Source organism: Herpailurus yagouaroundi, unplaced genomic scaffold, assembly GCF_014898765.1.
Source record: "Herpailurus yagouaroundi ecotype Mexico unplaced genomic scaffold, PumYag 67120, whole genome shotgun sequence".
In the NCBI taxonomy this organism is placed as follows: Eukaryota; Metazoa; Chordata; class Mammalia; order Carnivora; family Felidae; genus Herpailurus; species Herpailurus yagouaroundi.
In genome coordinates this window covers 466,903-483,616 of record NW_024419969.1, presented here as the reverse complement: position 1 = coordinate 483,616, position 16,714 = coordinate 466,903, and the positions used below count along the sequence as shown (strand labels likewise).

Genomic DNA, 16,714 nt, shown 5'->3' with positions numbered 1-16,714 from the left:
CTCTCTCTCTCTCTCTCTCTCTCTCTCTCCCCCCCCTCTCCCTCTCCTTCTCTCTCAAAAATAAATAATAAACATTAAAAATTTTTTTAAAAGACCAAAACTTTTGTACATGAAAAGATACTATTGAAGACAATTAAAATCCACAGAAGAAAATGAAAACACAAATGGGAAAAAATATTTGCAAATGATATCTCATAGGTAATATTCTGTAGACATAAAAAAACTCCTAACAAGTCAATAACAATATCAAACAACCCACTGACAAATGATCAGAGGACCTGAATAAATATTTCACCAACAAGGTATGCACATGTCCAATAAGCACATGGAAAAAAAAAAAAACCATCAAAACCACTAGTTAACAGGGAAATGCACATCAGTATCATAATAAAATACAATTTCACAACCATTATGAAGGGCAAAAATACAGAAAATAACCAGCATTGGCAAGATGTGGAGAAATGTGAACCCTGTGTGTTGTATGTTTTGTGTGTAGACAATGGTGCAGTCACTGTGGCTCCTCAAAAAGATTAAACATAAATTTACCGTAAGACCCAGCAATTCTTATAGGTATACACACCTGAACATTGAAAACAGGGTCTCATATATTTGTACACAAATCTTTATAGCAGCCTTACTATTCACAATTGCTACTAGATAGAAATAACCTAAATGTCCACCCACAGAAGAATGAAAACAAAATATATTATTCAGTCATAAATAGTAATGAAGTTCTGATACATGCTACAACATGGATGAATCTTGAAGGTAATGTTAATTGAAACAAGTAAAACACAAAAGGACAAATACTGCATGACTCTATAGAAGGTATCTAGAATCCATATTCAAAGATACAAAAGGTACAATAAAGGGTCAAAGAATAAACTTAAAAGGAATACATGAGCATCTCTACGAGCAGGAGACGAATTTAAAAATTCAGTACTTTTAAACAAAATTCAAAACTGTTTCACAATATTCTGTACCTTTTCATGATAAAAAAACATTTAAAAAATTAGAAATATATGGGAACTACTTTAAAACTGATAAAGGGTAGCAGCACTCTCAAAAATAGCCAAATTATGGTAAGAGCCTAAATATCCACCAACTCATGAATGGATAAAGAAATTGTGGTTTATACACACAATGGAGTACTACGTGGCAATGAGAAAGAACGAAATATGGCCCTTTGTAGCAATGTGGATGGAACTGGAAAGTGTGATGCTAAGTGAAATAAGCCATACAGAGAAAGACAGATACCATATGTTTTCACTCTTATGTGGATCCTGAGAAACTTAACAGAAACCCATGGGGGAGGGAAAGGAAAAAAAAAAAAAAGAGGTTAGAGTGGGAGAGAGCCATAAGAGACTCTTAAAAACTGAGAACAAACTGAGTGTTGATGGGGGTGGGAGGGAGGGGAGGGCAGGTGATGCGCCTTGAAGAGGGCATCTTTTGGGATGAGCACTGGGTGTTGTATGGAAACCAATTTGACAATAAATTTCATATATTGAAAAAAATAAAAATAAAAAATAAAACTGATAAAGGGCATTTATGAGAAGCCAAAGTGATTATAGCAACTTCATTAATATTGGCAACTATGATGTCCTTCACAGGGTGAACGTACAACTGTAATACATCCACACAATGAAATATTACTCATTGCTAAATATAAATGAGTTATCCAGTCATGAAATCATGAAGGAAAGTTAAATGCACATTACTCAAGGAAAGAAGCCAACTGGAAAGGAAACACTATGAAATATTACAGTTACATAATTAAAATTATGGAATAGAAACGCATGCCAATTACTATAAATGGGTCAAGAAAAAAACAATATTATCTTTATTTGGAGATTTGACAGAGTATGCATTTAAGAACTTTAAAAACTACTAAAAAATTCAATGAGGGGCGCCTGGGTGGCGCAGTCGGTTGAGCCTCCGACTTCAGCCAGGTCACGATCTCGCGGTCCGTGAGTTCGAGCCCCGCGTCAGGCTCTGGGCTGATGGCTCAGAGCCTGGAGCCTGTTTCCGATTCTGTGTCTCCCTCTCTCTCTGCCCCTCCCCCGTTCATGCTCTGTCTCTCTCTCTGTCCCAAAAATAAATAAACGTTGAAAAAAAAAAAAAATTCAATGAGTGTGCCTACAAGACCAATAACCACTTAAAAATACCAAAAGAAAAGGACTAGATGACAATGCCATTAATAGTAAATACATTTAACAAAATGGGCATTGGAGGTCAGCACTGTCTCCATTCTGCCTTTCTTTTGATTTTTCATGTTTCAAACTTATAGTTTATCAGTGCTTCCAGTTGCTGACATCTAACTGGAATATGGCTACACACACTCACCCACACAAACTTAAATATACTCTATTGTGAAAGAACTCAAAAGTCATCAGATGAATAGATAAAGATGTGAAGATGTGGTGTGTATTGTGTATATACTGTATATATATACACACAAATATATATATTGTATATATATATATACATACATATACGTGTGTGCATATATATTACACACACACACACACACACACACACACACACACACACACACACACACTGGAGTATTACTCAGCAATCAAAAAGAATGAAAGCCTGCCATCTGAAACAACATGGATAGAACTAGAGGATATTATGCTAAACAAAAGTAATCAGTCAGAGACAGTCAGGTATACGACTTCACTCATGTGAAACTGAAGACACAAAACAGATGAACATAAGGAAAGGGAAGCAAAAATAATATAAAAACAGGAAGAGGGACAAAACATAAGAGACTCTTAAATAGAGAGGACAAACAGGATTGCTGGAGGGGTTATAAGGGGCATTAAGGAAGACCCTTGACAGGATGAGCACTGAGTGTTATACATGGGGGATGAATCACTGGAATTGACTCCTGAAAACATTGCACTATATGCTAACTGATTTGGATGTAAATTAAAAATTAAATTAAAATACATATACACGTACACACACACACACACACACACACACACACACACACACACACCATTCTCTTATGTTTATTCTCCCTGTATTTATTCAAGCATATTTCAAATAGGTCCTGCTCAGAGAAGCCTTAACTAATCATAGTACACAATTTAGTAAAAGATATAGTCTAATTTTAAAAGATTCAAATGGTAGAATTCTGTAACTTTACTGATTACTCAGGATTAAAATTCATGTGCTTCGTCTTTGAAAACTGCAATGAAATAAATATAACTTTAATATTCTAATATGCACAAATGATTATAAGAGACTTTCCATATATCAAAGGATTAAAAAATGTGTTTTCAAAAGCCAATGCACGGGGTGGCTCAGTTGGCTGAGAGTCCAGCTTCCCCCTAGGTCATGATCTTGTCATTCCTGAGTTCGAGCCCCATGTCACACTCCATGCTGATGGCTCAGAGCCTGGAGCCTGCTTCAGATTCTATGTCTCCCCCCTGTCTCTCTCTCTCTCTGCCCCTCCCCTACTCATTCTCTCTCCATCTTTCTCAAAAATAAACATTAAAAAGAAAAACTAAGCCAATGAAGAAAAACTATTTACACCAAAGGTTCAGGTAAGAAGTAAACATTTTCATCTATGACACTCATATAAGATGGCTGCCTATTCTCAACATACATCTTACCAAACGAAAGAAATGTGAGATTAGCAGTATATTCTACCTCTGAAGGTGATTCAACTCTGATTCAGTAAATATTGAAACTTGCGGTATGTGTGTGTGGTGGGGTCAGGAAGAGGTAGAGTATGAGATACAGAGACCTGACGCTAATTTTCTTAAAATCTCTTATACCATGATTGCTACTCCACAAGCTGGGTAAAAATATCTTAAAGTATCTTACTACATCCATTTTATAATATGAATAATCAAAGATGCCAGCAGCTTTCCTGTTTTGAGAATAATTCTGCATAATCCCTGTCTTCATTCCATTATTTTATACTTGGCCTAAAAACAAAAGAAAAGACTACATAATTTTACTCTATGAAGCGTTTTATTTTCTCCTTCCTGAAAAGCTATTATATGTGCACTGTATCTCACAACTGAAATGCAATCACTATTATTCCACTGCTCATATTCTGGATATAGTCCGCATTTTTTCAGGCTCCTCCCAATGTCCTGATATTCTACCACAGACTGTAAACTTGTATGTTCTCCAACCACCAAACAAAATCTGACACACACAAAATATTCTAAAATTCGACTGAAACAGATTAAAATACCCACCTTGAAGTAATGGTAATAACATCAGTGTGACTATAGGGTGTATTACAAATAGTAAGACCTTTAAAAGGTATTTCAATATTATAGAAAACAGAGGAAACTATTCTAAGAAAATAGTTACAATTATCCGCAAGTATTTTGAAAAGTAAATTAGGTATTAATATCAGAATGGCATTCTTAAGTATAGTCATTTCACAGCATGCAAATGATTGAAGTTTAGATGCAAATCATATTAAAGGACAGTTTCTAGTATACAGCAAGCAGAGTGTTTGGGGAAATTTATTAAATTATAGTGAGTTGAAGGTAGTAACAAACACTATACACATATTGAATACAAACCTCAAATACCTTCATTTCTCTTGTATTATTTTTTCACTGAGCAAAATTGCAAACACAGGTAATGAGTATAAATACATATATATATAATATATGCAGGAGTATATACTCAGAACTCGACTAATATTTCATTTAAACATGGTTTATAGAATTCACTTCACTTAAAGCATGAAGAAGATTGTTATTAGATCTGGTTCCTTTTTTAAATATGGTAAAACACTTACCTGGGTTTCATACAAGTGGGCAATATGAAATTGAACTACAAAGGATCATGGAAAAGAATTAATTATAATACAGTTGACTTCAGGTAATAAACAAAAATATAGAAAATTATCAAACACAAGGAAATGCTAAAATTTAAAGATTAGAAACCTGATTTAGATTATCTTTTGTGTTAACTTAACAACACGCAAATTAATCTGCTAAAAATCATAAGAATGTCAAGAAAATATTATCTAGTCATTATTAAAACTCCAGAAAAACTTTTACATTATGAACATGAAAATTCAACAATAAATACATGAAGCTCAAATCAATAGTAAGCAAATTTAAGATTTTAAATATATATATCATCCATGCAATATTCTCAAATTTTTACCTTAAAAACAGTGATTTAATTAAGACATGTTTTCCAAAATATACAAGTTACTCTTTAACAGAAAATCTCATTAACAATTTTTCCTTTTAAGTATTGGTCAGGGCAATATTAGCAAAATAGGGGGAAAATATTAAAAATAGGGGAAATGAGTTCTTTTCAGTTTTTCAGAATTAGGTAGTTTTTATTTAAAGAAGAAAAAAGTCAAATCATCTAAAAAGCAAGGTTAGAAAATAAAAATAGCTGAAAAATCAAAAAAGGTAGAACACCATTTTTGCTTCCCTTTATAAGAGTTCTTCCAGTTGCCTAATTCCCACTCACCAGAGCATTAAATAACTTAGTGAGGGTCATGAATCAATAAAACAAAAACTATAAAAATTACATACAAAATTTAGATTTTTGTATTCATGGTTTTTATTTTTCTGATGGAAAAGGTCTTTTTTGTTGTTTAGATTCTAAGCAGGATAGTCTTTCAAAGTTATATACAAAATATTTATGTATGTGAATTTTAAGAAAAGTCTCACAGATGACATTTGCCTTAGGAAAAAAAGTACTAAGACGTCTCTTTTTCTCCTCCTTTCCTTCTGCTTCCCTACCTTTTCTCTCATGGAATAGGAAAAAGGTAAATTCTTTCTAGGAAGCATTAAAAAATTAAAAATTCTTAAAGTTGGCTTTAAAGATTATGTTTCAGTTAGTTTTGAAGGTATGGAAAATTCTCAGTTAATAAGTCCCCAGCTATCTAGTAAATTCTCTATATCCTTACTGGAGAACATTCCATAAGAGAGAATTAAAATCAAACATTTTGGTACAAAGTAACTGCTCTACATGTGAGGTTACATATTACATCTTAATCACCATCCAGGTAGAATAAAAACATCTTCCTTAGAGAAGATAAAAATACTATTGCTAAGATAACAACAGAACAAAATAAAGAAAAAAATCTAATGACAATAACAAACCATGTCTATTTTATAAGTTATATTATTCTGTAAAGAGATCTTTTGTTTTATAGATTTACTTATAGGCTAAGGCATTTCACAGGGGAAGATAATTTTATAAGCTAAAATCTTTATTTTATATATTCAGAGATTTTTTTCCTCTTTGATGACCTTTCCTAAGGTAGCTCTCCTTACAATGCCATGTCCAGTTACCACTAAGCACATCTCACTGCATTATTGGAGGGAACCAGGATTAAGAGTAAAAAATAAGGTAAAGACAGGGAAAATCTGTTTCTCAATTTCCCAATCTTCATTCTATCTAATAAAAGGGAAGAAAAGTTCAAGCTAACTTGTACCCTACCTAATACCATCTAAACTTTTCCCAGATTTTAGTCTCAGATCCTATGTCTCTGCCTCACAATTGCACAAGGTACAGCATTATCTTCTACAAGATATTTCATTCTTAAATGTACTTTGAAGGAGGAACATAAACAGAAATTGCAAATGCTCCTGGCATTTTTCAATTATACAGACTAAAATTTGGACAAGTGTCAAATGGTCTTGAAATTTAAACTCAAATTTTTGGAATACTAGAAGAACTACATCTCAAAGAACAATCTATATGAAACTTCTGTATCCCCTAATTCTTTTTGAAATACTAATTGTACACATCCATTCCCTATTTCTAAAACCAATATGTAGTATATACCTATTCAAAGAAACTATACATTTCTGATTTAAAATAGAATATTTGTTTTCTTTTTTAACTTTCCTTTGAATACTTAAGACATTCCCAGTTTTACAGGCACAAGTAACAGTGTCAAATAGTCGTAGTCTGTGGAGTATTCAAACCCTCAAATATATTAAAAGGAAGAGAAATCATTTTTCCATTTAAATAATGCAACATGACCACTACTAATGATCCCTAGCACAACACCAGCAATCACCATATAACACTATTTGTTCAACAAGAACCACCTACCTAAATCACCTGTCTCAGTGTCTTTGACACAGGCTTGTGCTCCTCCATTTTATTCTCAGTAACCCACAGAAACAAAAATATAGATTTGAAAAAGTATTTAGGGTCATAATTTGAAAGTTCCTATAAATATCAGATTCCTAAAAAAGACAAAAGAACTACTGTACTTACAAATACTTACTTTCAACACTGGACAAAGTACAGGGATTACAGTCAATCAAAGCTAACTGAAAATGCTGTGAGAGGAAGGCAAAAAATATTAATGGACTATACTTAGAATTGCATAATATAAATTTTTATAGTTTGGGCATTTTAAGGTTTTTTAACATATAGTAATTAGAAGATGTTACAAACCTAAAACATAACAGCCAACCAAAAAGAAAAAAATTACTGTCATTCAAAACCTGTTATGAAAAGGAAAGTGTTATCAAGTTATTTATTCCCAACAGATAGTTAAAAATGAAAAATGTGTCGGCAAAAAAAGAACTTGATCTTACATATTCTGTGTCAGTCTTTATTAGATGGAAAAAAAAAAACTATTTCAGTATTCAAGTAAAAAAACTGTTACAGACATGCTTAAATAAAAAAGTGGATTTTTTTTTTAATGTTTTATTCATTTTTGAAAGAGACAGCAGGGAAAGGGGCAGACAGGGAGACTAAGGAATCTGAAGTGGGCTCTATGCAGTTATAGCAAGCCCTCTGTGGAGCTCAAACTCAAGAGCTGTGAGATCATGACCTGAGCAGCATTCAGATGCTTAACCTTCTGAGCCACCCAGGTGTTCCTATATATAAAACATGTTTTTCAATTCATTATATAAAAAACTGAAAACTCCAATGGTATTAACAACATAAAAGATTTTAAAATATTATTTCAAAACAAAACTTGAGGGCACCTGCATGGCTCAGTCAGTTAAGTATTCAACTCTTGATTTCAGCTCATGTCACACTCTCATGGTGATAAAACCATGCCCTGTAAGTCAAGTTCTGCTCTGAGTGTGAAGCCAGCTTGAGATTCTCTCTCTCTTTCTGCCCCACCTACTCTCTCTCTTAAAAAGAAAAAACTAATTAAAAAAATATAAAAATGAAACAAAATTTAGAAACCAGAAAATTCTGAGAATTATCTTGAAAAACAAAATACATCTGCCTTTATTGATTATTCAGTATCACTGTATTTCAACAGATTATAAGAGTAACACAACATACATTTAACAACCCATGTTGAAATTAATCTATGAATTATACTACTAACCTTTTAAACACCATGTATATTGTGTGTAAATATGTATAATTACTCATTATACATTAAAAATGTAACATGACATACAGCTCTATTTCTCATTATATCAAGTAAGGGTAACACATAATGTAAATATAATTATAACTCTATTGTAGACACATTTGTAAGTTGGGCTAGGTACAGATCTAATATATATTGTTATTAGATCTATAAAATAATCTTATTAAAACATTAGTTTACTAATATTAGCTAACACTCTATAACACAATAATGTATAAATGATATATAGTATATAATATTAGATATCTTATATACAAATCATTCATCTATATGCAAATACTAAATACACAGGTAACATTAAATGACAAAATTAATTATTACTAAAACACTAAGTAATATATGACACTTATACTTATTGCTATAAACATCACATATACAAACTACTTAATAGAAAATAGTAAAACACTTGAATTTTTAAGTTAAAAGAAAAACAGACCCCATTTTGACCATCCTAGCAACTATTACCACAAACGTACATTCATTTTTTACGTTAATTTTTCAACATTAAAATAAACAGCTAAACAATCAATTAAAATAATCAGCCATTAAATAACCTAAGGACAAGTTATTTTTAAAAATCAACTATAAAAATGCCATTCATACTTGCAATGCATATATCTAAAATTATGAGACATACTCATTATTTCAAGTTTCAAATGCCAAACTGTACATGCAGTTCAAACTATTATCTTCTGTGTGAAAAAATATTTAGCAAGTTTTAAGAACTACACTTCTATGTAGAATCAATGTGGAATCATTGGAATTCTTCAACCAGCCCCATTTATGCATAAAAACAATATTTGCTATCTGATAGTGTAACCAAATAATACATAGCATCAATGATAGAAACACCATGGTATTACAGGCTTATTAGGCTTGTAAACGGTATGTAGACAAACCTTTCCACAAAAGCGCTTGCAAAATGGGCTATCTACATAAACAAAAAAGAAGTTGAACCCTATCTTCTACCATACACAAAAATTAACATGAAATACATTAGAGATGTTAATGTAACAACTATAAAAATGTTAGAAGATATATAGAAAAACAGTGGATATGGTAATTTCTCTACTATCACATCAAAGGCATAGACAACAATAGAAAAAAATAAATTGGCCTTCTTGAAAATTAAAGAACTTCTATGCTTGAAAAGATAGTGAAAAGAAAACCCACAGAAAGGGAGAGACTATCTGCAAATCATAGATCTGATAAGGGATTAATATCCATATTTTATTAAAAAAAAACCCAAAAACTATTCAACAAGAAAACAAAGGACCCAATTTAAAAATAAGCCAAGAATTTGAGTAGACATTACTGTAAAGATAAACAAATGGTCAATAAACACAAGAAAAGATGCTTGACATTAGTCATTACAGATGTGCAAAATCAGTTATCCTTATCAAAATAACACCAGCATTCTTCAGAGCTAAGACAATCCTAAAATTTGTATGGAACTACAAAAGACCACAAAAAGCCAAAGCAATGTTGAAAAAGAAAACTATTGGGACCTCATCAAAATAAAGCTTCTGTCCAGCGAAGGAAACAATCAGCAAAACTAAAAGGTGACAGAATGGGAGACGATATGTGCAAATGACATATCAGATACAGGGTTAGTATCCAAAATCTATAAAGAACTTATCAAACTCAACACCCAAAAAGCAAATAATCCAGTGAAGAAATGGGCAAAAGACATGAATAGACACTTCTCCAAAGAAGACATCCAGATGGCCAACTGACATGAAAAAATGCTCAACATCTCTCATCATCAGAGAATACAAATCAAAACCACAACAGATATGACCTCACACCTGTCAGAATGGCTAACATGAACAACTCAGGCAACAACAGATTATGGCAATGATGCAGAGAAAGAGGATCTCTTTTGCATTGTTGGTGGGAATGCAAACTAGAGCAACCACTCTGGAAAACAGAATGAAGGTTCCTCAAAAACTAAAAATAGAACTATCTTACGACCCAGCAATTGCACCACTAGGTATTTATCCAAGGGATACAGGTATGCTGTTTCGAAGCGGCACATGCACCCCAATGTTTATAGTAGCACTATCCACAATAGCCAAAGTATGGAAAGAGCCCAAATGTCCATCGATGGATGAATGGATAAAGAAGATGTGGTGTATATATAGACAATGGAGTATTCCTTGGCAATAAAAAAGAATGACATCTTGCCATTTGCAACTACGTGGATGGAACTAGAGGGTATTCCGCTAAGCGAAATTAGTCAGAAAAAACAAATATCATATGACTTCACTCATATGAGGTCTTTAAGACTCAGAACAGATGAACAGAAGGGAAGGGAAGCAAAAATAATATAAAAACAGGAAGGGGGACAAAAACATAAGAGAGTCTATTTTAAATATGCAGAACAAACAGAGGATTACTGGAGGGGTTGTGAGAGCAGGTATAGGCTAAATGGGTAAGGGGAGTTAAGGTATCTACCGCTGAAATCATTGTTGCACTGTATGCTAACTAATTAGGATGCAAATTTTAAAAAATAAAACTAAAATTAATTTTTTTTAAATGGGCAGAGGACCTGAAGTGACAGCTTTTTAAGGAAGACCTATACTTTTATTCAGGTGAATGAAAAGATGTGCAACTTCACTCACCATTGCAAAACAAAACTATAATTAGATACTACCTAACACCAGTCACAATGGCTAGTATCAAAAATAACAAGAGGGGCGCCTGGGTGGCGCAATCGGTTAAGCGTCTGACTTCAGCCAGGTCACGATCTCGCGGTCCGTGAGTTCGAGCCCCGCGTCAGGCTCTGGGCTGATGGGTCAGAGCCTGGAGCCTGTTTCCGATTCTGTGTCTCCCTCTCTCTCTGCCCCTCCCCCGTTCATGCTCTGTCTCTCTCTGTCCCCAAAATAAATAAACGTTGAAAAAAAAAATTAAAAAAAAAATAACAAGAAATAACAAGTATTGGCAAAGATGTGGAGAAAATGGAACCCTCTTACACTCTTGGTAGGATTTTGTGAAATACGACATAGGAAGGAAATACTGTATGATCTCACGTATATGTAGAATATAAAAATTTCAAGAGGTGACTGGGTGGTTCAGTCAGTTGGGCGTCCGACTCTGGTTTCGGCTTGGATTATGATCCTGTGTTTCTTGAGTTCCACCCCTGCATCATGCTCCACGGTCATGGTGCAGAGCCTGCCTGGGATTCTATCTCTCCCTCTCTCTCTGCCTCTCCTCTGCTTGTGTGCAATCAAAGAAGTAAATAAACAAACAAATATTTTTTAAGGTGAGAATTTAAAAATTAAAAACCAACTGGAAAAAGTCTTTCTCTTTAATAAGTGGGTGCTGGGAACTTTCACCACTTTCTTATCCCACACGCTATAAACTCAAAATGAATTAAAGACTTATATGTGAGATATCAAACCATAAAAATCCTAGAAGAGACCACAGGGAGTGGCAGTAACCTCTTAGACACTGACCATAGCAACATTTTTCTTGGTATGTCTCCAGCAAGAGAAATAAAAGCAAAATTAAACTATTGGGACTACATCAAAATCAGAAGGCTTTTGCACAGCAAAAGAAACAATCCAGCAAACTAAAAGGCAACCTACTGAATGGGAAAAGATATTTGCAAATGACATATCAGACAAATGGTTATGCTCCAAATTCTAGAAAGAACTTGTATACAACTCAACACTCCCAAAAATGATCCAATGAAAAAATGGACAAAAGACATGAACCGACATTTCTCCAAAGACAACACTCCAAAGACAACACCCAACCTCACCCCTGTTGGAATGGCTAAAATCAACAACAGGAAATAATAAGTATTGGTGAGGATGTGGTGAAGAGTAATCCTCATGCACTGTTGCTAGGAATACAAACTGGTTCCACTACCACAGAAAACAGTATGGAGGATCCTAAGAAAGTTAAAAGTACATCTACTATATGATCCAGCAATCAATCAGAATACTGGGTATTCACCCAAAGAATACAAAACACTAGGGCACCTGAGTGGTTCAGTCATTTAAACATCCAACTCTTCATTCCAGCTCAAGTCATGATCTCATGGTTTATGAGTTTATGAATTCAAGCTCTCCACTGTCTCACATAGCTGCCTAGAGTTTCTATCTCACTTTCTCACCCTCTCCCCTGCTCATGTTTGCTCTCACTCTCAGAAATAAACATTAAAAAAAAGAATTCAGAACACTAATTCAAAGGAATATGTGCCCCTATGTTTATAGCAGCATTATTTATAACAGCCAAATTATGGAAGCAGCCCAAATATCCATCAACTGAGGAATGGATAAAGAAGTGGTAGACAGACAGATAGATAAGACATTAGATTAGATAGATAAGTAGGTAGGTAGGTAGGTAGGTAGGTAGGTAGGTAGGTAGGTAGACAGACAGACAGACAGACAGACAGACAGAGATAGAGAGATCTCAATGGAATACACCAGCCATAAAAAAGAAGGGAATCTTGGGGTGCCTGGTGGCTCAGTCGGTTGAGCCTTTGACTTTGCCTTGGGTCATGAATTCAAGGCTCATGGTTTCTGGTCCCGCACTGGGCTCTGTGCTGACAATTTGGAGCCTGGAGCCTGCTTTGGATTCTGTGTCTCCCTCATTCTCTACCCTTCCCCAACTCATGGGGTGTGTATGTGTGTGTGTGTGTGTGTGTGTGTATGTCTCAAAAATAAACATTAAAAAAAGATTTTTTTTTAATGCATGCAGCCAAAGTGTACTACGCCACGTGAAATGAAGTCAGAGGACACAAATACCAAATGATTTTGCTCATATGTGGAAATTAAGGGAAAAACAAACAAACAAAAAAAAAAAAATGAGGGAAGGGGGGACTGATAGAAAAGAGACAGACAAACCAAGAAACAAACTCCTAACTCTAGAGAACAAACACAGTTAGAGGGATAGTAGATGGGTGAAGAGGTGAGAGGATTAAGGATTTTACTTGTTGTGATAAGCAGTGGGTAATGTGTAGAATTGTTGAATCATTATACTGTATATCTGAAACTAATAAAACACTGTATGTTAACTATATTGGAACTAAAATACAACTTAATTTTAAAAATTAACAAAAATAGGGGCGCCTGGGTGGCGCAGTCGGTTGAGCGTCCGACTTCAGCCAGGTCACGATCTCGCGGTCCGTGAGTTCAAGCCCCGCGTCAGGCTCTGGGCTGATGGCTCAGAGCCTGGAGCCTGTTTCCGATTCTGTGTCTCCCTCTCTCTCTGCCCCTCCCCCGTTCATGCTCTGTCTCTCTCTGTCCCAAAAATAAATAAATGTTGAAAAAAAAATTTTTAAAAAAATTAACAAAAATAAGTCAAACACAAACATCTCATAGCTACAGAGAACAAATTGGTGATTGCCAGAGGTGAAGGGGGTGGAGGGTAAGTAAAATGAGTGAAGTTGGTCAAAAGGTACAAACTTCCAGTAGGTAAAGTAACTAAGTCCTGACATACAGCAAAAGTAGTAAACCATGCTGTAATTTGTATTTGAAAGTTGCCTTAAAAAGTAGAACTTGGGGCGCCTGGGGGACTGAGTCAGTTAAGCATCTGACTTTTTTCAACTAAAGTTGTGATCTGGTGGTTTGGGAGTTCAAGTCTCACATCAGGCTCCATTCTGACAGCTCAGAGCCTGGAGCTGCTTTTGATTCTGTGTCTCCCTCTGTCTGCTTCTAACCCCACTTATAAACATTAAAAAAAAATTTTTTTTTATTGTTATGACAGCTTTCAAAATTTCACAATGAAACTGACAAGCTATTTTATATCTGTAAAATATTTTCAACAAACCTCATCAATTTTAAATTCTATTACCATCAAAAAAATATTCATAAGGAATTTATGATCATTTCTTCACTGAAAAATAATTTAATTACAGGGGGGATGGAGAGTTTGAGCCCCCATTGGGCTATGTGCTGACAGCTCAGAGCCTGAAGCCTGCTTCAGATTCTGTCTCCCTCTCTCTCTGCTCCTCCCACTCACATTCTACCTATCTCTCTGAAAAGTAAATAAACATTAAAAAAAAACTGGAGCACCTGGGTGACTCAGTCAGTTAAGCATCTGACTTCAGCTCAGGTTGTGATCTGCAGGTTGGTGGGTTCAAGCCTTGTGCTGGGCTCTGTACTAACAGCTCAGAGCCTGAAGCCTGTTTCGGAGTCAGTGTCTGCCCCTCCCATGCTCACCCTCTGTCTCTGTCTCTCAATAATAAATAAACGTTAAAAAAAAAAGATAATTTAATTATAGCTTTACAGAATAAGCAATAATAGTTTATTTATTATTTACAATAATAATTGGAAACTGCTACTAAGAAAGCATCTGGAAAAAAACCAGCATCATTTGCTTTATAAAAGTTGAATGCTTTACAATATCTTCATTTCAATCCACCACTTTGTCAAGACTAGGTTCTACTAAAAAATGTTTAACTAAACATTATATACTGTAAGTAGTACTGTGAATTATAACTGCTAAACAAAAGTTATGTGGGTAAAAAGAGGGGTATATATTAGTTGCCTCAGTATGAACCTATAAATTTTATTTTAAATTTTCAATGTTCAATTTTTTCCATTATATGTATTAAAATGTAACTCTGCCACTGAATTTAAGAATTTGGGCTTATACTGGGGCACCTGAATGGCTCAGTCAGCTGAGCATCTGACTCTTGGTTTGGGTTCAGGTAATGATCTTGCAGCTTCGTGGCTTTAATCCTCCTATCAGCGTCTATGGGCTGGTGCCAGCCTGCTCCAGATTCTCTCTCTCCCTGTGCCTTTCTCCCACTTGTACAGTCTCTGTCCCTCTCAAAATACATAAATAAACAAACTTTAAAAAATAATGATAATAAAATCTTTTGCAAAAAATTGGGCTTGGAGAACCTGGGTGCCTCAGTCCGTTAAGTATCTGACTTCAGCCCTGTCATTATCTCGGGGTTCGTGAGTTCGAGCCCTATAAGCGGCTCTGTGCTGACAGCTTGGTCCCTGAAGCCTGCTTCGGATTCTGTATCTCCCTCTCTCTCTGCCCCTTCACTTCTCACACTGTCTCTCTGTCTCTTAAAAGTAAATACAACATTTCAACACGTTTTTAAAAGTTGGGCTTATACTCTATAAATTTAAATTTTTCATTTTTTTTTCTAGGAATTTATGTCTATTTTATGTTGTAATACAAGGAAGCAGAGACAGACCACTAACTGAAGTATGAAAGAAACTAGTACTGGAGGCCATCTAATCAGTGTAAGCCAAAAAAAGAGAGAATAAGTTTTCTTATATTCAATGTTCTTTCCATGTCTTATGTAATCTGTAATTGATATATGTATGTAGTATGTTGTCCATAGTAGGCCAAAGTATCTTGTCAATGAAGATAAGATAAACAGTCATTCAAAGAAACAGAACTTGGCTTTTCTCAACAATAACACAGTAAAGGCCCAGAGAGTAAATATTTTCTATTCTGTAGGATATGCAGTCTCTGACATACCTCTGACACTGTAACCCAAAAGCACCCACAAATAATTTGTAAACTAACAGGTGCAGTTGTAAAACCATTGTAGAATAAAAAGTAATTTACCAACCCCTATCTTAAATTATCCCAGAATAATGCTCTAAAACTCCTGGCATATGATATGCCCAGTGAACAATGCAAAATGAATTACTAAAAGATATACTGTGAAAGTATTGGTATACTAGATAAAACAGTAAAATAAAACCCATGAATACACTCTTCTGTCTTGGCTGCAACTAGTGATGCTAAATGATATTTTAATGCTCATGTTTATCACTCCTTTTATATTTGCCTCTTAAGTCAGTATTTCTTATTTTCAACTAGCAAATTATAAGGAGACAATACGTTTATAAGTATGCCAGGAAAAGATCCCAAAGTACATACACAAATACACACAAACATACTCACAATCCTATAAAAATCCAACAGCTCTGCTATTGGTATATATTTAAGGAAATTAGCATTATACACATAAGCCAAGCATCAGGGGAGAATGCTATATATATAATTCCATGAAATTAAGACAGTTTCTGAAAAACATGAATCCTGTATCAATATTCTTATACTGTACTCATTTCAAAGAATCCATTTTAACAGTTTAATAGTAAATAGAAGTTACTAGCATTATAAAAATGTATTTGTCAAAATGTCTTTTATTGAAGCAATGATTATGCTTTAAACATACTGTTATAGAGTACATCAGTATCACTTAAATTAAGAAGTAATGAAGTAAAATCTTACTATCACACAAGTAAGGAAACAACAAAATGTACCCAGGAAACTATAAAAGAAAGGAAAAGTGAAAACAACAAAATCTGAAGTGGTGTTATTATTCTGGAGTAGAATAGTTCATATACAGGTTTAGCCCAC

At 34.4% G+C, this 16,714-nt stretch overlaps 1 protein-coding gene across 5 annotated transcripts in view; it reads right to left on the bottom strand.

Annotated features, from left to right (window-relative positions):
* The window catches only part of LOC121024775 (lysine-specific demethylase 6A-like), a 100,625-nt gene that overhangs the window by 76,056 nt on the left and 7,855 nt on the right, over window positions 1-16,714 (bottom strand). For 4 of the 5 annotated variants that reach the window (XM_040467004.1, XM_040467005.1, XM_040467007.1 and 1 more), the window contains exons 3-4: window positions 7,250-7,304; window positions 4,781-4,815 (exon numbers count right to left, since the gene is read on the bottom strand). The exons of the other annotated variant lie outside the window; for it this stretch is intronic. In XM_040467004.1, the coding sequence (XP_040322938.1) occupies window positions 4,781-4,815; window positions 7,250-7,304 (90 nt within the window). The remainder of the gene's footprint in view (window positions 1-4,780; window positions 4,816-7,249; window positions 7,305-16,714) is intronic. 5 annotated transcript variants of the gene reach the window in all.